At 45.1% G+C, this 24,869-nt stretch overlaps 1 protein-coding gene across 2 annotated transcripts in view; it reads right to left on the bottom strand.

Annotated features, from left to right (window-relative positions):
- MGAT4A (alpha-1,3-mannosyl-glycoprotein 4-beta-N-acetylglucosaminyltransferase A) overlaps positions 1-9,671 on the bottom strand; it is a 114,708-nt gene extending 105,037 nt beyond the window's left edge. The window contains exons 1-2 of one of the 2 annotated variants that reach the window (XM_065929742.1): positions 9,598-9,671; positions 4,765-5,085 (exon numbers count right to left, since the gene is read on the bottom strand). In XM_065929742.1, the coding sequence (XP_065785814.1) occupies positions 4,765-4,858 (94 nt within the window). In that variant the 5' untranslated portion in view covers positions 4,859-5,085; positions 9,598-9,671. Of the gene's footprint in view, positions 1-4,764; positions 5,086-9,036; positions 9,068-9,597 lie in introns of those variants that run through there. The other variant, XM_065929743.1, reaches the window with a different exon arrangement.
- Positions 9,672-24,869: the final 15,198 nt, after the last annotated feature.

Here is a 24,869-nt window from a genome sequence, read left to right as displayed (position 1 = left end):
TGATCCTGGACATTTGTTCTTTGGGAGTTTTTTTTTTTAATTACTGATTTAACTTCATTAAGGTAATCAGTTTGCTCATATTTTCTATTTCTTACTAATTCAATCTTGGAAGACTCTATGTTTCTAGGAATTCATCCATTATTTCTAGGTTGTGCAATTTGCTAACGTACAAATTTTCATAGTAATCTCTTACATTTTGTATTTCTGTAGTATCAGTTGTAACTTCTCTTTCATTTTTTATTTGGGCCTTCTTTTATTCTTGAGGAGTTCAGCTAAAGTTTATTGATTTTGTTTATCTTTTCAAAGGACCAGATCTTAGTTTCTTTCATTCATCTCTGCTGCTGCTTTTTTCATCTCTATTTCATTCACTCCCACTCTGATCTTTATTATTTCCTTACTTGTACTAACTTGGGGCTTTGTTAATCTTTTTCTCATTCCTTTATGTGTAAGGTTAGAGTGTTTGAGATTGTTACTGTTTCCCAAGGTAAGCCTGTATTGCTACACACTTCCCTCTTAGAAATGTCTTCTCTGTGTCCCATAAATCTTGGAATGCTGTGTTTCAATCTTCATTTGTCTCAAGGTATATTTTTAGTTTCTCTTCGATATCTTCAATGATCCACTGATTGTTTAGTAGCATATTGGTTAGACTCCACATATTTTTCTTTCCAGTAGTTGATTCCTAGTCTCATACTGCAGTGGTCAGAAAAGGTGCTAGATATGATTTAAATCTTCTTAAATCTTCTGAGACTTGCTTTGTGGCCTAGCATGTGATCTATCCTGGAGAATACTGATTACATGCACACTTAAGAAGAATGAGTATTCTGCTCTTTTGGAGTTGAAAGTCCTATATATATTTAATCTATCTGACCTAATGTGCCATTTAATGCCAAAGTTTCCTTATTGATTGTCTAGATGATCTATTCACATTGATTTAAGTGGGATGTTAAAGCTCCCTACTCACTATATTGTTAATTACTCCCTTTATGTCTATTAATAACTGCTTTATGTATTTAGGTGTTCCTATGTTGGGCACCCCATGGACAGAGGAGTCTGGCAGGCTACAGTCCATAGGGTCATAGAGAGTTGGATGTGACTGAAATGACTTAGCATACTTTTTTTTTTAATTCCACCCCCTCATTTTACATTTTTGATCTCATCTTTTATATATTTTTACTTTGTCCACTCCCTAATTATTGTGTGTATATATTTTTATTGATAGTTTTATGATTTTACTAGCTTTGTCTTTTAATTAGCTATATAGGTGGTTGATCCACTACCCTTACTGTATTTTTGCCTTAGAATAAAGAATTCTTAAAGTTTAAATTTTTTTTTGAATTTTTAAATAGGCAGAGACCCTGAATAGACTTTTTTTTTCTGAAGAAGATATATAAATAGCTAATAAGTACATAAAAAGATGCTATATATTATTAGAAATGCAAATAAAAACCATAATGATATACTACTTCGCTACCACTAGGACAAGTAGACTCCAAAACCCAGGAAACATGTATCATCAAGAATGTAAAGAAATGGTAACACTCATATCCTGTTGGAGGAAATGCACAATGGCCCAGCTTCTTTGGGAAAAAAATCTGGCAGCTCCTCAAGTGATTAAATATAGAGTTACCACACAACCCAGCAATTCTACTTCTAGATAAAGAGAAATGAAAATACATGTCCACACAGAAACACGTACATGAATGTTAGGTATCCCTAAGGACAGGGGTCTAAGATGTCCAGTTACTGGATTGTGCCTGACCAAAACAGGAAATTCATTAGGAGAACCAACCCCCCTCAATACACACACACACGAGTAAGACATGCAATTCCTCTCATCCCACTCTCACACCTGCTTACAACTTTCCCACTGCTTTCCACATACTTGGAATTCTGTCTCATTTTTTTATGTGAGAATCCAGGATACCCTGCAGAAACTCGTACCCTGGCCTGAACTCCAGCTTTCCCAGTGGAGTTACTGATATCTTCCCCAAATTATGACAATCCCATGGACCAGCTCATTTATTCTTTCGAGTGGTCAGTGAAGACCTAGGATAAATATGATAGGGACCACTCTGGGATTACCAGCTAAACCCTTGGACAGTCCTGGAACCCAATCTGCCAACCACAATAAATCTAATTCCAAAGCACAAATACGCCACACTGTCTCAGAGCTTCATGAAAGTAAAGGCAGCTCCCTCTACCTGCCATGCCCCCTCTCCCCTAATCTGCCTGGTCTCTGCTCTTCTGGGCAGCAGACAAACAGCTAAGAGCATCATCTCTGGAGCCAGCTTGACCGAGTTTAAACTTCACTCTTCCACTTAATGTATGACCTAGCCAAGTTTCTTACACTCAGCCTTGGTTTCCTCATCTATAGCAAGTGAGTAATCATACTTCCTAGGGTTGTTATGAGGATTAACATATAATATGCACTCTGCTGCTGCTTCTATCTCCGTCTATCGGATGGTATCACATTTTTTTACTTGCACCTTCCCCCACTGGTCCCTGAGATTTCCAAGCTGTGTAGTTTCTTCTTCCCCTTCATACTTACAGCACATAATACAGAGACAGGCACAAGGTGGGTGCGGGAAAAGGCAGTGATGCATGCAGGAAAAATGAAAACTCTGAGTCCAGCAACATCCAGCGATTACGGAAACCACGCTCTCAATATAAAAAGCAGAGCATGTGGCTTATGAGTATACAGAACTAAACATCTGAAATGAGGCCGGCTCTGGAAAATCCAGGCTGACTGCCAGAACCATCTAGAAAGAATCCAAATGCTCAGCAGTTAGAGTGGTTACATAAACGATGTCATTAAAGCACAGGGGATTTTACATAAGCACGACAGGAGACCTCTGCTGATACCTGAAAGAGTTCAGACGAAACACCACAGAGAAAAACAGAGCAGAAAAACATGCACAGGAGGATTGCAGAACCGCTCAGAGTGATAACCAAAGAAAAGAGACGTTGTGTGTGTGTTTCTAGTACCACATTCTGGTCTCTAATGCCACATTCTTCCACATTCTGGTGACAGAATCTGTATATTCTTTTTAATTAATACTGATTCTAAAGACAACCTAACACACACAAAAATAATGCTTATTAATGGCTTTACATAAGAAATAAGATAGACGGAATGGAGATTCCAAAAGTGTTAACGCTTTAAATAAGACACAGTTAAAAGGGTCAAGTTTCTGGTACTATAACTTTCTGGGTAGATAAGTTTCCTGATAAGAAAAAACTTCATATACTCTTATGATTAACTCTCTTATTTTCTAAGTCATCTTTATTTAAAGCCAGTCATCTGTTCTGCTCTCATCAGGGCCAAGCAATAGCTTGACTAACTACTGTACGTTCTTCCTAAGTAAGTCTTCTCCTTTTGGTATGATTAAAAAATGAAATCTAAAATGTATATATTTGTCTGCGAAGAAAGATCTTCAGTAAGTGTTTCATTCATTTCCCCCCCCCAAAGAATGCCTTCCAAAATTAGAGCCCAACTCAGAGAAAGAGAAAAACAATACTAAACTTGCTCAAAGCATAGAGTACATTTGCCCGCTTATATCAGCTTATTTCATGAATACATACACACCGACACAGATACATACATATTTACACACACACCAGAGAAAAAGTAACAAGGAATAAAGTTTCCTTCATGCAAGTCAATGACGCCAACAGCAGCACCTTTTGATAACCAGGTGATAACTACTACTACACCCTGACTCAAACAAATGTCCATTCTTCTTGCCATTAATATTTCCTAGACTAATATGAGGGAAAGAGATATGTAAAAAGAAGAGGTAGGAGACTTCCCTGGCGGTCCAGTAGTTAGGAATTCACCCGCCAGTGCAGGGGACACGGGCTCGCTCTCTGGTCTGGGAAGACCCCATATGTGGTTGCACAGCTAAGCCTGTGCACCTGCCTGCAGCCCGTCCTCTGCAACAAGCCACTGCAAGAGAAGGTCATGCGCTGCATCTAGGGTAGCCCCTGCTCAATGCAACCAGAGAAAGCCCACAGGCTGCAATCTATGTGGCTGCAACTAGGGCAGCCATATACAAACAAATTATTTATTTAAAAGTCTACAAATAATAAAAATAGGGGTAGGAATTTACTGTAAACATTTTCCAAGAAAAGCAAAGACATGCATTATCCTTTAATACAGTTCCAATCTCTAAACAGATAACCTTCCTTAAAAACACAGTTCAATAGTCTCAACAGAATTAATTTTTAAAATTTCAGATCGGAATTTCTCCTCACCCACTTTTCAAAAAAACTTTTGCCTAAAGAGCAACCTATCAACACATACAATTTAAATCATTAACTACACAGCACCAAATCATTAGAATAATCAGCATATAAATTTCATGAAGTTGCTGTGTCCTTTTAAGTGTTTCATACAACATCCGGTACTAGGAAGCTTATTAAACATTGATGATGTTTAATAATAAAAAATAAAACGCCAAAATGAAAGTCTTCATTACTGAACTTGGCTGTCATTTATAATACAAACCGCTGATGAGCATGTTTCTACAAGAGCAATTACAAGAAATCAAGAAACAAAGCAAACCCCATTCAAATGAGAAATTTTGTCTCCTCTGTCCAAGAAAACTGTTTCATTTCGGTGTCAGAAAGAAACTGGCAGGCCGCCAGCAGATAGCATGAAACAAGCAGACTGTAGGGGCATTTAACTCAGAGCGTTTATGCACCGTTGACAAAGCAAAAAACCAACCTCATTCCATGAACGTTTTCTGGAGACGTTTTCCTTACCTTTCCCATTTTGCCATGTCGTATACCAAGATAAAGTGAGGAACGAGGTGATAAATGCTAAAACAGTGGCTACAGTTCCATTTCGGAGCCTCATCTCATTTCACCATCACACTGGTTCATATGTTTACGATGATAACCAAGACCGTTTCTTTTTATCCTGAAGTCAAGCAAACCCAGTACTCCTGGCTCGGGGCCAGTTGAAACAATCAATAGGAGAGGTTCATTTCAGATGCTCAGCAGAACTAATCTGGCAGCCACACCATCCACAATTACTATTCAGGACTGTCTGCACCGTCTTCATAGGTGGATGCTTCTTTCTCCCTATTCAAGGGGAAAAGAGAAAGAAAAACTTGCTCAAGGATGCACAATACTGGTTTCTTCATTTGTCACTGTTACAAACAGATGCTTTGCTGGGCTACACTGTATCTGTAGATTACCTCCCCACATCCAAATGACTCATGTGATAGCCCAGAGTGATGTGGTTCCTCTCCTCCAGGGGAAAAAAGCTTTCAACTCTACTCCCTGCTCCTTGGTTCTGCTGTGTCTGTGGAGAGTCATGGTTACTCGTGTAAAGGCAGGCGAGGTGGGGCCCATGAGAACTCTAGTGATCACACAATGGCTCCTAAGTAACAATCTTCACTCTCTACAATCCTCCTATTGCACAATGATAGTTAATGGTTCAAAATTTCTAAAGAAAACAGACTACAACTTACAAGGGTCAAAAGCCCTGGGTCCTAGATCCAGCCCCACCATTACTTGCATGACTTCAGGCATGTCAATTTTCTCGGTTCATCCAGGAACTGAGAAAGCTACCTGTCTCGGTTCCTCCTGTTCTCTTAAATAATAAAAAGGTTACAGTGATGACTGCTACTGATCATCATCATAAGATAAATGTCATTTTTCCAACAATTAACCTGCTCCCCAGGTGTAAACTGGGATTATTTTGGCATTTTGAAAACATGGCAATCCAACCAGGATACCACAGGACCCAGGATTAACCACTGAGCATTGCTTTAACTCAGGAAATCTGGAGATCCCCTCCATCTAGCAAAGCTGTTCAGAAAATGGAATGAGGTGGTCTAGTGGTCAAGAATCTGGGTCACAGGTTGGATCCCTGGTCTGGGAGAATCCACGTTCCGCAAAGCAACTGAGTCAACGCACCACAACTGCTGAGGCCACACACTCCAACTACTGAAGCCTGCGAGCCCTGGAGCCCAAACTCCCCACAACAGAAGCCACGGAAACGAGAAGCTCGCACACCACAACTAGAGAGAGTAGCCCCCACTGGCCACAACTAGAGAAAGCCCACTCGAAGCAACAGAAACCCAGCAAAATCAAAAATAATAAATAAACCTTTTAAAAAGGAAATCGAATGAAATCATGTCCCTGGAAGTACTTAAGCATAGTCACCTAGTACAATTCTAGGTTCTCAATAAATGTTAACTGTATTAATAAAAACAAATCAAACAAAACCAAAAACCTGCAGCCAGTCACTGGTTTAGGCCTCTCTGCACAGAACCAGTTTCATCCCCTCGGGGCATGTCAGGCCAGACAAGAAGTGCGTAGATTCCTGGTGGCCCCAGGGGACCACGAGATGCGCTTGGCAATCCACTCAGTGTCACTCCAGTAGGATGAGTTAAGGCGACTCCAAAAAGGCCTGGGAAGCCCGAGGAACAATTCTCTCTGCCTAAAGCAGCCATCTGTAGGCAATTCAGAAATGACCATCTCAGCTGGTTTGTAAAACAGACCGTTGCTAGAAACCTCCACTAGTGAGAAAAGATCATCTGGATTAATAACAATGATGACAGACACTACAACTCACTGAGCATTTCCTCAGGTGCTCTGAATCTTCAGAAACTCCCTTGAGGCAGGCACTGCGAGCCCTACTTTACACATAATGAAATGAACCCAGAGAAGGAACCCTAATTTGCATGACTCCAAAGTCCAAGTTCTCATCTCCCACCCTCTGCATCTCGGCACTGCAGTCCTCTGAAAAGAAGCTCCAGGGGTAGTACTCTAAGCCTCAGGTTACACTGGAGAATCTTCCCAAGGTGTTACCTTTACCCAACAGTTTAAAGTGTGAATTAAAAAAAAAAAAATAGACTCTACAACGAATATGGATCTATTATGGAATAAACTGCAAAATTCGCAGGAAACTTCAAAGTTTCAACTTAAAAACCTGAATGAATTTCTCACTTCCTGTACCCTGGGCTGGGCCCTCCTCTCCCTGACTCACACCCAAGCAGCCTGTGAACCCTCCTTGACCAGCAGCTCTGCGTTATTGATATAATAATCTAGAGACACTGAACTTTTCTACTTCCTTGCTTCCCCTTACTCTCTGCAATCAAGAATTTCCAAAGATACTCTCACATTCAAGTTATGATTATTTTCTAAAACCAAAGTTAGTCACCTAACATATCCATGTCAACAGTCTTCACTGGTGAAATCCCAGAATTTCAACTCAATTCCATAAGTGTCTAATATGCTGTCAATAAGCACTCAAGGGACTTCCCTGGTGGCCCAGGAGCTGACTCTGTAATCCCAATGCAGGGGGCCGGGGTTTGATCCCTGGTCAGGGAACAAGATCCCACATGCTGTAACTAAGACTCAGCAAACCCAGATAAATTTTTTTTAAGCACTTGATAATGATTCTGATTATAAAAAAAAAGAAGGGCTAACTCAGTGAATTATGTAACTTGGAATTTTAATTTTTTCATGGCATTATTTGAAGATGCATATAACTTTCTGTTGCTATAGCCCACCTGAGCCCCACTTTACTTCAAAAAAGATACTGTCCTGATAAGAGATCCAGAAGTATACAGATTATTAGAATAAACATTCAATCAGTAATCACAGGGAAGGGGAAGTGAAGAAGTAGAAAATGAAGGATTTTTGAAGCACAGTTTAATTAAATACTTATTTGTATGAAAGTCAGTATAAACGGATAGACAGACAAGTAAAAGTGAATGAACTCTATAATGAAAGTAGATTATAGATACAGTATTGGTAACAATGAAAAACATAAGGAGTATTAAATATTGGATCCAGGAAGTTATTCATCTCTGGTTTGAAGAAAATGCTTATAATTAACTCTACCAACAAATAGGACCTGAAATTCGGCAAGAGAAATACGAGGGCATTTTACTCAGAATATTGTCATACATTTTTAATCAGGGTTTCCACACTAATGAAGTTTAGTTGCACCATAAAAGAGCAAAACCAGCGATCCCTATGTTCTCAAACCAGGGGAGGTAATTCAGACAGCCAAGAGCCCTGTGGGTTGACTGACTACCTAAGGTAGGAGAAGTGACCCATATTTGTTGTCAGCGTCCACACTCACAGAAATTTCAATCTAACACCTTGACGCTCTCTGAGACTATCACTTAACACATCGGAATCCTTAACAACAAAGAGGCAGTGGCTAAAGTTACTGGTCATCTTACTCATCCTGACAAAGATGTTTGGAACTTTCAACTCCAGATCTCAGACTGGAAAAAAAACCTGCTTTATTAACCGTCTTTTAAGGGCTGCAGTCGTATGTTATTATTAGATACATAACCTTTGATTTTAAAGTGTTCTCCGAAATAGTATGTTCCATGGCTAAAAATGCTTGACATATTTCACTGCCATTCCAGACAGAACAGGGGTGCCTGAAGGAAAGGCACCCTTATGAATACCATGATGTAAGCCCTGTAACTTTATTCATCGCGGTTTTGTTAAAATCCATTGGTTTTATATTTATAATGGGATTTCTATTTTTCCTTAATACAGCTTACATAACTTCATCATCCTGTGCGTTTTCAGATGTACACGGTCCGTGCTAAAGAAACCTTTGTTAGGATAACCTGTTAATGACAGTGTTGCTGTTTTTTAACATTCAGAAAAAGAAAGATAAACCATTAAAAGCATATTATTCACTTCTAAATTTAGCTTCTAAATTCAAACGAATGACGTTGCCATTTTCTTTGGCCAGAAGTCGTCCGGCAGCAAAAGCACAACAGCAAAATATACGGAGCGCACTGACAACAGACACGGCGCCTGCTTCTATTTCGCAATCCGGACTGTAAGCAATGAACGGGCTCCAGGGAAACACTCGCTGCGAGAAATAAAGAGCGGGCGCGCGAGTGGTCTGCCTGCCAGCTCATAAAACACGCCTTCCCGCTGCCACCTGGTGCTACCCTCGGGGGGATCACCTGGCCCCGACCCGAGGATCCCACTCGCAGCCTCCTCGATAGCGGGGGACCTGAGGCCTGGGGATGGGGGTGCGCTTACACATAGGACCCGCAGGTCTTGACTTCGTAGGAAAATTCGCCAGAACGGTGCACGCCTCGGGAGCAACCCCGGCCCGCCTCGCCCCCGCCCCACCTGCCCCGCGGCCCCGGGACGCCGCCGATTCCGGGACGGGCGTGAGCCTTGGGGCAGTCCCGCGAGCAACTCTGCCTCACCCCCCAAACCCCCACTTTCCTTCACTTTGCCCCAAAGTCGGCGAACCCCGCCGCGCCACGGAGCGCCGAGAGCGCACCATGCGCCCCGCCGGCCACCGAGAGAGCGCGCGGCACCGAGGGGCTGCGGCGGCTGCGGAGCGGGGCTGACGGCACGCCCAGGGCGGCCCGGCCCGCGCCCGCCCCCGAGGCCCAGCCCGCCCGCGCCCCGAGACGGCCCCGCACAGCCGGAGGCGCACGAGCTCCGGGCCCGGCCGCGGCGCCCGCGGCTCCGTTACCAGCAGGTGGATCTCCCGCGACCCGGCGCCGCCCCTCCATCCCGCGCCCTCCGCGCAGCCGCCCTGCGCCACCCCCCGAAGCTGCCCGCACGCCGCCGCCGCGAACCCCTCACCCGCCGCCGGCGCTGCCAGTCCTGCCGCGGCCGCCGACGAGCCGCCACCGAGCAGCCGCCGGGCGCCCCCGCCTCCCCGCGCGGCTCCGCCCCGCCGCTGGAGCGCCGCGGCCCCCGCGCCCGGCCCCGCCCGGGACCCCGCCAGCCATTGGCCGCCTGTGCCGTCCCCCGGGCGCCCCCGCGCGGCCCAGCCGCCGGCCGGAGGCCCGCCCGGTTGTCATTTAGGGGCGCCGCCTCGCAGCCTGTACCGTTCTCGTGAGATCTCCCCGCTTCACTCACTGTCACCGCCGGGTCTGGACCAGCGTCTGGGTCTCCGGCCCAGGCTCTGAGCGCTCGGCGGCGCCGGGCCGCCACATCTGGCTTTAATCCTCTCGGGCGTGTGCGCGGAGGCCGCTCAGGCTGCCAACAAAAGGCCCCGGGGAGCCCCCGGCCTCCGCCTGGCGCGCGACCCGACCACCCGGGCTGCCGCGGCCTGAGCGCCTTCCCCCAGCTGCGGTCCCCAGCCCGCCGTACCCCCCTGGGCAGCATTCCCGGTGGCCGGTCCCGGGCCAGCTCCCGCCCTAATCCAGCAAGCTTCCGAGGCTCCGCGGGTCCAGGCGCCTCAGCCACTGTCTCTGGCCCTCGCGACATCCCCACTAATGGGCATCGTTATCCTCAGTTTACCGACGAAGAGACCAGGACTAGCTTTAGCAACTAGCAAGAAGATAAATAAACTTGGGTTTAAATGCAGATCATTTGAGTGCTAAAGCTTCTGATTTTTCCACTACACCAAGCTATCCTGTCCCTTTCTCAGGAGCTCCATGTCCTAATCTATCACCATTGCTGTAACGTTGGAGGTTAACTTGAGAACCAAATAGATAATCATCTATTGAGAGGTCTGTGTTCTGCCTGTTTTTCTTAGTATCGTTTGGTACTAGGACTTGGGTTAGTAACTGGCTTGAGGGCCAGATTTCTTATAGTCTATGACAAAGACAATTCCTAGTAGCAAGCTGGCAAAAATCTCATGACCTGATGTAAGTAATAAAGGCTGAAACCTACTCGTATACAACCTCTGATACATTGTTTGATATATCTTGTCTGACATATCTCTTGGGAATGGAAAGCCCAAAGCCTTGTTGTACAATGCTCAATGACAGGCAATTTCCATGCAGAAGAAAGCAGTAGCATTTAACTAAACCATGTCCACAAGACTGGCCAAAAGATTAAATAGCACAGGGAGCTCCCCATTCTATGGGAAGGAAACTGGAGGCCCTGAGAGATCAATAGTACAAGTAATAATACAATACAGGACTTCCCCGGTGATCCAAAGGTTAAGAATCCACCTGCCAATGCAAGGGACACGGGTTTGATCCCTGATCTGGGAGCTAAGATCCCACATGCTGCAGGGCAACTAAGCCCATGCGCCAAAACTACTGAGCCCCAGGGCCACAGCTGCTGAGGCCCACTTATCTAGAGCACTGTGATCTGCAGCGAGAGAAAACACTGCAATAAGAAGCCCCAGCACCGCAATTAGAGAAAGCCCGTGGGCAGCAACAAAGACCCAGCATAGGCAAAAATAAATAAATAACCCAATACAAACTGATACAAACAGTGATGGAGGCTCTAGTAAGTGATCCAACCAGAATTCAAACCCAGATCTGTTTGACTGGGTTTGAGTCCCTGCAGCATTCCTGTACCCCTCTGCTTATATCTTCAACAGCTGACAAAATCTTGTTGAGTGGATGAATATTAAAAAGATACATTTCATTCCGTTTTCCCCATCTTTTTCTCTCTCAGGAAGGAAATGAAAGCATTCAGAAACATTCTAGAAGCAGAGGCATATGTCACAGAGAAAGGACAGCTGCAAAGGGCAAGCTTCAACGATGGACTCAATGGGCTTATCCAGGAAGACAGCAGAATTCCCCCTGGACAAAGGTTAGTGGAGAACTGACATCAAAAGACAAAAAGCAGGACAAATAGAACCACCTTCCTTTGGGGCCCTTCTTGATAGCTTATTGCTACTCCATCTGGCAGCAGGACAGGTTTCAGGAGAAATCTGATGTCACAGTTAAACTTACCGTAAACCAATCACCTTTAGCTCCACAAAGTCTGGATTTCAGTTTGTTGTCCTAAGAAATGAGAACATCACAGGATATACGCCAAGGCATGGGTTAGAATGGATTTGTCATTCACCTTCACTTTGCAGAGTACGTGATCCTGGATTTTCCAATCACTTCTGTCCCAAGTAGCTCAGATGGTAAAGAATCCAGCTGCAGTGTGGGAGACTCGGGTTAAGTCCCTGGGTTGAGAAGATCCTCTGGAGAAGGGAAAGGCAACCCACTTCAGTATTCTTGCCTGGGGAAATCCCATGGACAGAGGAGCCTGGTGGGCTACAGTGTATGGGGCCGCAAAGAGTCAGACACGACTGAGCAACGGACCCTTTCACACAAACTCCACTGAGTCTCATCTAGTTCTTTTCTTCATCTTTTCTGCAAAGATTCTTTAAGATATTTTTTTGTGTGGACCATTTTGAAAGTCTTTACCAAATTTAGTACAATATTGTTCCCATTTTACATTTTGGTTTTTTGGCCCCGAGGCATGTGGGACCTCAGTTCCCCGACCAGACCAGTGATCGAACCAGATCACCCTGCTTTGGAGGTCAAAGTCTTACCCCCGGACCACCAGCGAAGTCCCTGTGATGTTTCACTAGTTCCATTATTCTGCATGTTCTCTTTTTGCCTTCTCCTGGCCTTTAAGTCCACACAATCAGTGGAAGCTGGGGAGGTATCTAGGCTAAAAGTTCTGCCTGTAACTTCACCATTCTACACTCTGTCTCCAACAAAACTGTGATGTGGTGGCTGAGTTCCTCGGATGTGTGGAGGCAGCTGGTGCCTACCCATAGGTGCTCCCAGACTGGTGAGACAGGTGCAGAAGGAATTAGACCACAAGCAGTGCCAAAAGTCAGGTAACTGGGACAGAAGACAGACCAGGGCCCTCTACCAGATTCTCAGGGTGGGGAAGGCTTCCTGGAGGCGATACCTGACCTAAAAGCAGAGTACACACAGGAAGCTGATCTTTCATCGCTTTGATGGTGAGTAGTTTTGGTGGGGCCGTGCCTAAAGCAATCAGCTTCTAGGAAATCAAACACAGGATCTTTAGTTCTTTTCTGCTCCGGTCCCCTCCGTGCATGAACAATAAAACTTGCATCATTTTATGAACGGTGGTGAATGTTGTGATCCTGGTTTCTTGGCTACTGGGTCAAATGGGATCTTTTTCTTTTCTTCTTTTTTTTTTTTTTGCAATTGTAAAACCTTCATGAGAATCACATTGGAGGGTCTTCGCGGTTTTGTTTTGACTTTTTTGTAAATGGCTCATGCAGAGGTGTAAAGACTCTGATAGTCTTTACTTTTATAAAGACCCTGATACTGGGAAACATTGAAGGCAGGAGAAGAAGGCGGCGACAGAGGATGAGATGGTTGGATGGCATCACTGACTCAATGGATGAGTTTGAGGCAGGCTCCGGGAGATAGTGAAGGAGAGAAGCCTGGCATGCTGCAGTCCACAGGGTCACAAAGAGTCGGATACAACTGAGCGACTGAACAACATGTACAGGTGACAGGAGCCCTCCCGTTTTTCCTCATAAATTGTGTGTTTTATCCTTTAGTCTAGAAGCTGTAGGGGAACTAGGACCTGGCCGGGCAGTAAGAGTTCATTAACTCTTTCTTAGCCACAGAGTGTTTCAGGCAGAGTGCAGAAAGTATTTCTGCTGTATAATCAGACAGGGCACATAAGATCCAAGAAATTAATGGGAGAATTCAAACAGAACTAACCACCATATTTAATATTCAACTCTAGGTGGTCATTAAGGTTTATCCAGATGAAAGACAGCAGAGAGCTAGATTTAAATTTTTTTTTCATTTCTACATGTTCTCCCCACACCTTTGCTCATCTCTTTGTGGGAGAACCCCTGAATGATCCCTTTCCTGTCTGTCCACATTCACCGCCTCGGGGTAGATGTACCTATAAGGTTGTTCAACAAAAGCCAGGCTGTGTGGCTATAGGATTGTGGAATTATAAGCCCGTGCCATACTGAACGGGCTTCCCAGGTGGCCCTAGTGGTAAAGAACCCACCTGCCAATGTAAGAGACTTAAGAGATGTGGGTTCAATCCCTGGGTCAGGAAGGTCCCCTGGGAGAGGGCACAGCAACCCACTACAGTGTTCTTGCCTGGAGAATCCCATGGACAGAGGAGCCTGGCGGGCTACAGTCCATGGGGTCACAGAGTTGGACACGACTGAAGCGACTGAGTGCGCACCAAGCCATACTGAAGTGTTGTGGCCAATGGTGTTTCCACACATACTGGACGGCATCACTGACTCGATGGACACGGGTTTGGGTGGACTCCAGGAGTTGGTGCTAGACAGGGAGGCCTGGCGTGCTGCAGTTCATGGGGTCGCAAAGAGTTGGACACGACTGAGTGACTGGACTGAACTGAACTGACAGGGCACTGCAAGACACTTTTTTCGAGAAAATCCCCAAACAAAAGGGAATCCAACTATCTTACTGGGAACTGATGCCCTCAGCATGCCACGTGGCAGGAAGTTTAGAAGGCTTAGAGAGATCTCTCTTTCCTTCTAAGTGACTTGGCCACACCGTTAAAGCTGACTCACTGGTTTCATTGTATTTGATGTATATTCCAAAGGTCGGATGGAAAATATTGTGTGACAGAGGATTGCAGAGCCTTGGGGATTTTTTTCTTTTTTCACTCTTCCTCTGTGAATTTGGTACTTGGAAAAGATGCTGGATCAACAGCCCTGCATCTGAAATCCATTCATACATGAAACCAATTGAGCAGCTCAACTATGCTTACTTCATCAATACGTTTCAAAGGGAATAAAAACCTTTACTTGAATAATACACTCAGGACCATGACTGTCCAGTATTAGGCTATTTGGAGTTCTGGATAACAGGACAACATAATCTATGTCATCTTTTTCATAGATCTAGTGCTTCTTTACCCTTTTTAATATCAACTGATTTCCTAAAGGAAATCAACTCTGAATATTCACTGGAAGGACTGTTGCTGAAGTTGAAGCACCAATACTTTGGTCACCTGATGTGAACAGCCAACTCATTGGAAAAGACCCTGATACTAGGAAAGACTGAAGGCAGAAGGAGAAGAAGGCAGCAGAGGATGAGATGGTTGGATGGCATCACCGATTCAATGGAAATGAACTTGGACAAACTCCGGGAGATGGTGAGGGACGGGGAGGCCTGGCATGCTGCAGTCCATGGGGTCACAAAGAGTCGGACACGACTTGGTGACGGAACAACAACAACAGCAGCAGTAGCAACTGAACACAACTCTGCAAGTGTCATCAGCCATGGACCAGACAGGAAAGAAAGAACGAGAAAGAAAGAAAGGAAGGAGAAAGGGAAGGAAGGAACTATTCTAGGTTTTTTTGGATGGAGGGAATATTACATTGAATTACAAGGGAAATTGCTTGCAAAGGTGTTGGAAGGGTTGAACGAAGAAAGAAGGGTCACAAAGAGCAAATGGAATGCAGGACTGATACACAAGGATCAGAGGCTGCTAGTGCCCCTGGGTGGACACTAGGAGATTGCGTCTACTGATGCATTATTGAAGAACTGTTGCTATTGTTCTGGAACCCTGAAAGATGCTGTCTTAACCTAGGTGACTGGATGCAAGAATCACTCCACAACCCACTGTTTCTGCAACTATTGGCAACAACTTCCAACAGCTGCCACAGTGTTGCAGGCAGAAGCAGGAAGCTTCTCTCCTTCCTCTGCCTTCTAACCTCCAGCCACTGCCTTCTATGGGCAGCTATTATACTAACAGAAAGCCCATTCCAGGAAGCCCAGCAACTGTAGCCCGCTCACTGGCAGCTCCAGCATCACACAGCAGAGGACAGAGTGGCAGCCACACGGAGACTGAAGACAATGGGTAAACAAGCGAATCGGTTTTCAGGGTAAAACACCGCGTCAGGCATTCTTTAAAACGAAACCAGAGCTTGTCCTGGAAACAAGAGGGAATGGAGCCTGGCAGGTCTTTCCGCCCCAGTGGGACTTTTAGGAACTCTAGAAAACACCTTTCCCATTCACAACAGTCTTCTGCAAGACTTGTCCACATGTCTCGTGGCAGCCATCTTGATACTGTCACCAGGAACGGGAGACTTTTCTATCAATCGGGGATGCTGTATTGAGCCCTTCTGTGATCAAGGGTTTAGAAGACACAGACTTGTAAAATGTGGTCTTGACTCTCTAGGAATTCACAGTCTGGTTGCAGGAACACACACAACTCTCCTCATCTCATGCCTGCTTGCCACAAGAACCACATTCTAGTCTCTGTCCCATGAGCCCAGGGACACCATCCTGTACCATTCTCTGCCTGCACCATATCCTATTTTTTTCTAGCAACTCACTCCACAGCCCCACCACACGGCCCTCTATGGCTAACATTCTTTTTTCTTCTAATATCTTTATTTTTAATTGGAGGATAATTGCTTTACAGGGTTGTGTTGGCTTCTGCCACACATCAACGTCAATCGGCCGTAGGTAGACACATGTCTCCTTCCTCTTGAATCCCCCTCCTACCCCACTACGTTGTCGCAGATACGGCTAACGTTCCTCAAAATTCAGCTTGATGCCAATTCTGCAGGAGGATTTCCCTTTCCGCCAAGACTGGGAGAGGGATGCACTGTAGTCTGTTCCTACTCCTACCAGTGGGTTTATCACACTGGAGTATCACCCTGAGTTCCCAAGCTGGTGTTAGTTAGAGGAAGGACACGCTTCAGTGCTTCTCAGCCTTGGAAGTGTTTGGTTCAGATCTGGGCAGCTGGAACCTTCCAGTTATAAGCAGCCTGGGAGTCATGGCAAATATCGTTATCTCTGTGTTTTATTTAGTGAAAGAAAAAAAAAAAAAAAAAAGCTGGGCAGCACCAGATATAATCATCTGCTGACTTATCTGCCTCATTCATTCAGCTGTTACACTGCTCGAGGTTAGGGACCATCTTATTCATCACTGTATGGCAGGCACATGGGAGCCACTGCCAGCATTCTCTGACAGAATGAAGGAAGACTTTGTGGGAGAGAACACACTTGCTCTGAGCCTTGAGAAAGGGTGTCGGATTTGCACAGATGTAGGGGGAAAAGGAGATCAAAACAGTCAATCTTAAAGGAAATCAACCCTGAATACTCATTGGAAGGACTAATGCTGAAGCTCCAATACTTTGGCCACCTGATGTGAACAGGTCTTTTCATTGGAAAAGATCCTGATGCTGGGAAAGATTGAGAGCAGGAGGACAAGGGGGACAGAGGATGAGATGGTTGGATGGCATCACCAACTCAATGGACATGAACCTGGGCAAACTCAGGGAGATGAGGAGGGACAGGGAAGCCTGACGTGCTGCAGTCCATGGGGTCACAAAGAGCTGGACACGATGACTGAACAACAAAAAAAGGGGGGGAAAGGAAATAAGCATTAAATGAGAAAGAGGGGGACACACACAGAGAGCGATGTGCCAGTCTTCATGGCACCTGGGCAGGGGGGTGAACAGAGATATCAGGGGGCACAAGGCAAGAGCAGAAAACTGTACAGAATCTCAGGCTTTGGTGAGAGGAAGACACTGAGGACTGCGAAATATAAAAGCAACATGGTCACAAAAATCCTCAAGGCCAATCCGTATGTCATTGGCCCCAGCTACAAAGTTGCTGTGGTATTTTTACCTGAGTGAGAAAACAATGTGTCTTATGATCAGCCAACAAATATTTGCTAGGCTGCTATGTCTGCCCTGTCTACATACTTTCACTAGAGGCTCCCAGTAAATATTTGCTCACTGCTTTGATTTTGCTTCCTATTTTAAATTTCACACTGGCCTAGGATCAAAATCACAAGGCTTGGGACTTCCCTGGTGGGCCAGTGGTTAAGAATCTGCCTGCCAATGCAGGTGACATGGGTTCAATTCCTGGTCCAGGAACTAAAATTCCCACATGCCATGGAGCAACTAAACCCGTGCTCCACAACTACTGAGGCCACACACGCTACTGCAGCCTGCTCACTACAGCCCGCGCTCTGCGACAAGAGAAGCCACTGCAGTGAGCAGCCTGTGCACTGCGGCTGGAGAGCAGCCCCTGCCCGCCACAAGCAGAGAAGAGGCCACATGCAACAATGAAGACCCAGCACAGCCATAATTAGTAAACAAAAATTGTAGATTATTTTTAAAATCACAAAGCTTCACATAAGATGGAGAGTAGAGAAACACATCAATCAGTGGACAAGCTAACTTCAGTGTCTCAGATGCTACTGAAAGTGTCCCATCGCTTCAAAAATGTAAGAGAGTGAGAGCTAAGGTGTCTCTTCAGGGAAAAGAATCTTCCAGAATTCTGAACACTCCACTCAATAGCCTTGCTCAAGTTGGTCTCTATAGAAGGCATTCGGGAAAGTAGAAATGGTGTAAGAAATCAGGAATGTCCTTGGAATAGAAAATCTTGGTGCACGGAATTGTCAATGAAACATTCCAAGACAGCCTCCACAGAGTGTTTCGTAAAATTAATTCTGTCAGAACTCTCTACAACGCTTTTGGATAGCAATTTGCTTTGTGAATTTAAAAGTGCTTATTGAAGTGACACATCATAGACTGACCCGCCTCTGGCTCTGCATGGGAAGCCATGGAGGGGCCGCAGCATGTATCTTATCCTAGAGATAATGGAGAAGTAAGCAAATTCTTCCCAGGCTAAGGGACAAGAGAACAGTTTTAAAAGAGGTGCCTGAACATGCATGAGTGCAAACACAGAGGCCTCCTTCTAGAGGAGCTCAAGCCTTGTGCCCACTGGGTTCCTGTTCCTTTTTGTTGTGGGGAGGTGGGGCAGGCCTGGTTCTCAGCCTTGAACCATCTTCCTTTCCCTAGATGCTGACTTCTTTCACCAGCTGAATACTTGCCCCATCCTTTTATCATTGAGAACCTTCTATTCCTGTTGGTTTTCCTCCTAAAGACTCCAGCTTATCTAAAGCTTCCCAGGTGGCTCTGTGGTAAAGAATCTGCCTCCCAATGCAGGAGATGCAAGAGACGCACGTTGGATCCCTGGGTGGGGAAGATCCCTGGAGGAGGGACTGGCTACCCACTCCAGTCTTCTTGCCTGGAGAATCTCATGGACAGAGGAGACTTGCGGGCTACTGTCTATGGGGTCACAAAAAATCGGACACAGCTGAGCAACTAAACAACAAGGCTTCCTTCCACACACCAAACCAGCTAAATGAGTATTGAGTACTCATGATCCTATTATTAATCAAGTGATACAGAAGTAGGCAAAAAATCAAAAGTAGTGAGTCATAACAGTGAGATAGATGGTCCAGCTGTTTTACAGACTAGTCGATGTCCCAGGACATAGGGCCCTGACACACGGACCTCTCTGTGGGTGTGACTTAAACAGAGCTGAGACCAAGGGGACTCATCAAATCTCTTCTTCAAACATCTTTGAAACAAAGACATGTAGTCTCATTTGCTGTCAGGGCAGAAGTGGAGACAGGAGATGAGGTAGGCAGAAGCCATGAGCAGAGAGGAAGAAGCCGAAAGATAAAAAGTAAACAGAAGTGGGGGCTCCCCAGGTGGCTCAGTGGTAAAGAATCCGCCTACCAGTGCAGGAGACACGGTTTCGATCTCTGGTTTGGAAAGAATCCCTGGAGAAGGGAATGGCTATCCATTGCAGTATTCCTGCCTGGAGAATTCCATGGACAGAGAAGACTGGTGGGCTGTAATCCACGGGGCTGCAAAGAATTGGACATGACTGAGAGACTAGACAACAACACAGAAGTGAGTCCAGAAAAGGGTCAGAGCAGCAGGTGGGGGAGGAGCAGAGGCTGAGGCAGGGGCAGGAGCTGCCTTTGGGACCCAGCGGCTGCGGGGAGGGGGTGCCTGCTGCTGACAGGTCAGGGACAAACAGACTTGAACTTGTCCATGAGGCTACAGGTTTGAGTTCCTGCTCTTCTCAGAACTTTCCATCACATGACTTTGTACAAAGGGCAGAGCAGAGGGGTCAGGCGTTTGGGGAAGGCAGCTCAGGCCTTCATAAATAGGACTTGATCATTGTTGTTGTCACTTTTTAAATGTTTTGTGGCCATGTGCTGTGGGCGATGAGGGATCTAGTTTCCCGATCAGGGATGGAACCCATGCCCCTTCAGTGAAAGTACAGAGTCTTAACCTCTGTGCTGCCAGGGAAGTCCCCAGGACTCCATTGTTTTCATGAAAACTGAGCTCTCAAAAAATAACATATGCCCATTCAAATGGGAAAGCTAAAACATTCTGGAATCAAAGACATAAACAGACTCTTTAGATTATCCAGTGTCTTTTGCTCTCCGTTACGCCATACTCCTGTCACCTACTAGCTGAAAAAAGTAGTTTGCTACTGTTAGTCACTTAGTTGTTTCCAACTCTTTGCGACCCCATGGACTGGCCATGGAATTTTCCAGCCAAGAATATTGGAGTAGTTTGCCATTCCCTTCTCCATGGGATGTTCCCAACTCAGGGATCGAACCCATTTCTCCGGCAGGCAGATTCTTTACCACTGAGCCACCAGGGAAGCCCGAAAAAAGTAGGTAGCTATACTTATTTTCACTTTGAAACCTGAATTTAAGACAATTGAGCATGAATTGATGGAGTAAAGAGACCAAGATGCCAAACCTCATCAAGGTGGCCCAAGATGCAAGAAAGGTAAAGTTTCAATCAATGTGTGACTTACAGACATACATATCTTAAACCATCTTAGAGAGGACAAAAATGACCTATTTCTAATCGTGATGATCACAGTTTCCCCATTCTGTTAATCCTCCCCAAACCCAGGACATGAGATTACATGGATAAATCCTCTTGCATTTCAGCATTTATAGAACTCCCTATGGGATATATATATATGTGTGTGTGTGTGTGTGTGTGTGTGTGTATCAGTTTTCTAATTTTCCACCCTGAATCCTATCTTACTGGCCACATTTATGTTGCCATTCAGCAACAACAGAGAGGCAGGGAGGGTGATGCTCAGCAGTGTTGGAGAATGGAACCCTGACACTTCTAGCAGGATGTGGCACTGTGGGTTTCTAATGAAAAAAAAAAAATCTAAGAACTGCTCCCAGATAATGGAAAAATAAATTGGAATTGTATTGGGAAAGTGCCCAAAAGAACTTGCCTCAAATGAGAATTGAGTCTTTATTAGAAAAATCTGATAAAGAGGGAGGAAAAAAACTCCCTTCCCATCATCTAATGGTCCTTATAATTCACCGTTTCATTGCCCTCCTCTAAAGGCACATTACATTTTAGTGTCTGTCAAATGTTATTGTAATTGTGAAGGTACCTTCTGCCCAGAAACCTGAAATAATTTCTCCTTTCAAGTGAAAGCCTCCACTTAGTGGGGAAAGTACGTGCCAGTTTCTTCCTCTTCCAAGCTCTAGGGAAAAAAGTTATCATCATCTTGGCCTCTACAGAAAAGAACAAATATTTAGGAAGCTCCTTCCTCGTGAATTTTGGCATTTGCCATAGTTGCTATCTGACAATGGATCGTATTTCCTTCCTGCTGGACAAATATTTGCGGAGGGCTTACTGTGTTCTGGCACCGGGCACCATCTGGCCCAGACTGAATTCAGCACTTCCGTTTGTCTGGGGTGAGGGGCTAGAACAAGAAATGAGGCTGCATAGAAAGACTGGGGCTTGGGGTCCCCTTTTTTGCAGGGTGATCCCAGGGGGAGGATTTGGCACTCGCATAAGGACTTTGGGATGGGGGTGGGAGGGAGGGTCAAGAGGATATTTATATATATACTTATGGTTGATTTGAGTTGCTATACAGCAGAAACCAACACAACATTGTAAAGCGATGATCCTCCAATCAAAAACATTTTTAAAAAATTTCTTAAATAAAGAGTTTGGACTTAATTCAGTAGATAATGTGAAGTCACTGGACATTTTTGAAAATGACTGGTCAGAGCTAAGGGTCAGGAGATCTTCCTGGTGGCAGCCAGGGCAGTGGGTGGCAGGGGAGGGAGGTTGGTTCCTCCAAGTGAGAACTAATTGGTCCCAATTTAGGGCTGTTACAGGGACAGGTGGGGTTTCGCTGGTGGCTCAGATGGGAAAAGAATCTGCTGGCAATAAAGGAGACCTGGGTTCAATTCCTGGGTCTGGAAGATTCCCTGGAGGAGGGCATGGCAACCCACCCTAGTATCCTTGCCTGGAGAACCCCATGGACTGAGGAGCCTGGCGGGCTACAGTCCATAGGGTTGCAAAGATTTGGACACAACGGAAGCAACTTAGCACACACACACAGGGAGAGGTGATTGGAGGAAGGCAAAAGTTGCACTGAGATTTTGAGGCCAGAGGTGGGGCTGATGGCAGTTCTCCAAACCAAAGCAGAAAGCACAGGGAAGGAGATATTTAGGAGTAAGATGACTTGACCCTACTGGACGAGAGCTGTTAAGAAACACAGAGGTCGTGCTCTATTGCAGGAAGGGAACACGAATGTTAGAATATAAGAGAAAGATCAGGTGACATCAGCAAGATCAGGAGGGATGAGGGGTAAGTAGAAGCTATTGGGGTTTACCAGCTGGGTCACCAGCCACCTTCACAGGAACATTTTAGAGGAGTGGCGTCAGCAAAGGCAACATGGCCATTTGCCAAGGATGAGTGGGTGGTAAGGAAGTGAAGACAGTCTGGACTGTGTTTTGCAGCATGGTGTGAAGTAATTCTGGTTTTATTTCTAAGATCAGAAACATCTGGAGAGCAAGAAGGGGATCTAAATGGTAAATCACGATCGCCCCCTGTCACAGGCTACCTCCTACTGAACATCCCCTTCTGGATTTGCCAGCCCGGCATTTTAAAACCATTCTCCAGGCCTCTGCTATTTTTCTATAATTGCAAATAAAATTGAAATAATAGTAAATATAGCTAGCACCCCCGGAACATTCATGTTCTGTCAGGCATCCCAAGAAGAGATTCATACATATTAATTAATTTAATCTTCATGACGACCCTAAAAGGTTGAGACACTGATTTTACTTCTTTACACAGGAGGAAACTGAGGCAAGAGAATTTAATTAAGTTGCTTAAATTCACAAAACTAGGAAGTAACTGGGTTTCCCTGGTGACTCAGTGGTGAAGAATCCACCTGCCAATGCAGGAGATGCATGTTCGATTCCTGGGTTGGGAACATACCCTGGAAAAGGAATGGCAACCTGCTCCAGTATTCTTGCCTGGGAAATCCCATAGACAGAGAAGACTGGAGGGCTACAGTCCATGGGGTCAAAAAATTCAGACACAACTTAGCAAATAAACAACAACAACGGGAAGTAACTGGGCTAGGACTCAGTCCTGACAGCCTGCAGGCATCTGTGCCCTTGTTCATGACGTTGACCTCCACCAACCACTGCAAAACCACTTAAAGGAGTCCTAGGAATTGTGCAAAAACTAAACACAATTGTAGAAAACATTTTGTCATTTTGTTTATCTTAGCAAATGCACAGGCTAAGTTTGGCACCACTTGTTTCAAGGCAAACAGCTATGCAGGTGAACTGAAAAATATGCGAATATCATAAGCCCAGAACTGAGGGCTCTTGGAACTAGGAGGAGCCCTAAGTCACCTCTGATCATTCTTTTTACTTGTACATAAAAAGATACCACCATCCAGAGCAGCAGAGCATCTGGGTCAAGGTCATATACCGCTAAGGGCCAACTAAGACTGGATCTCCATATTCTGAGTCTTTCCATGCACCCAGAGGAGGTTACCTGGGGGAGATGGGGAGAAGGGTTCGGTGAGAGAGGAAGAAGTGGCAGGAAGTGCAGCAAATCTGCATCCCAGAACCCAGCTCAGAGTGAGGGTGACTGGTACTGACTTGTCCACAGGCTGCAGCACCCCTCAGGCCTTTCCTTGAGTTTGTATGTTCCTTTCAGCCATTTGGCCTGACTCTTTCTCTTCTTCTCTCCAAAACTCCCACCCCCGGTCCCACTTCCACTCCCTACCTCTGGGTCCCACAATCTGCACCCAGATGTTGGTGAGGCCCCGGCACACGAATGCTTTAAGACTGACTTTAAATTAGTTAATTAATGAAACATGCACCTCTATGTTCATAGCAGTACTATCTACAATAGCCTAGGCATGGAAGCAACCTAAGCGTTCATTGAAAGATGATTGGATCAAGCAGCTGTGGTGCATATATACAATGTAATATTACTCAGGCACAAAAAAGAATGAAATAATGCCATTTGCAGCAACATGGATGGACCTAGAGATTATTGTAGGAAGTGAAGTAACCCAGACAAAGACAAATACCGCTATGATATCACTTATATGTGGAATCTAAAATATGATACTAATGAACTTATTTATAAAACAGAAATAGACTCATATAGAAATCAAACTCATGGTTACCAAAGGGGAAAGGGAGTGGGGGAGGGATAAATGAGGAGTTGAGATTAACAGACACATACTGTTATATATTAAATGTATAACAAGGACCTATCGTGCAGCACAGGAAACTGTATCAGTATTTTCTAATAAACTACAATGAGAAAGAACTGCTGTTGTTTAGTTCCTAAGCGTGTCCAGCTCTTTTGTGACTCCATGGACCGCAGCCCACCAGGTTCCTCTGTACATGGGATTCTCCAAACAAGAATGTTGGGGTTGACTGCCATTTCCTTCTCCAGGGAATTTTCCCAACCCAGGAATTGAACCCAAGTCTCCTGCCTTAGCAGGTGGATTCTGCACTGCTGAGCCACCAGGGAAGCCCATGAAAAAAAGAATATACACATATAAAACTGAATCTCTTTGCTGTACCTCAAAAACCAATACATTGTAAATCAATTATACTTCAATATAAATATTATTTAATTGATCTATAGATAACTAAACAATCAGAGGAGAAACATGCAGAGGGAAAGTAGTTTCATGGATCTCCTCTAGATCTACTAGGGAAGAAAGAAAATAACCTCAACAGAATCCTCTTGGATCCAACAGGACAAAAACACGTGACTTGAACTGTGTCATGTTGGTCCTGGTTCTCTTTAGGATTTGTCTACTTCTTTTCAACATTGAGGCTCTGAGTATCTGAGCTCCAGATGCTACCTTTCACCTTCTAACGGCATTTCATCTCACTGCCAACAGGGAAGCAGTCCTACGAACACACTACATGAGTGTCTCTTGCAAAAACAACTTTCCACCAAAAACCTGACTGTGCAAACATGGCTGTTCCCTAAATGGCCCCACCCGCAGGCTGAGAAACAACAAGCACATTTTGCAAAATAA

Source organism: Muntiacus reevesi, chromosome 3 (assembly GCF_963930625.1).
Source record: "Muntiacus reevesi chromosome 3, mMunRee1.1, whole genome shotgun sequence".
Taxonomy (NCBI): domain Eukaryota; kingdom Metazoa; phylum Chordata; class Mammalia; order Artiodactyla; family Cervidae; genus Muntiacus; species Muntiacus reevesi.
The sequence above is the reverse complement of the archived record's forward strand: the minus strand, read 5'-3'. Positions and strand labels throughout refer to the sequence as shown.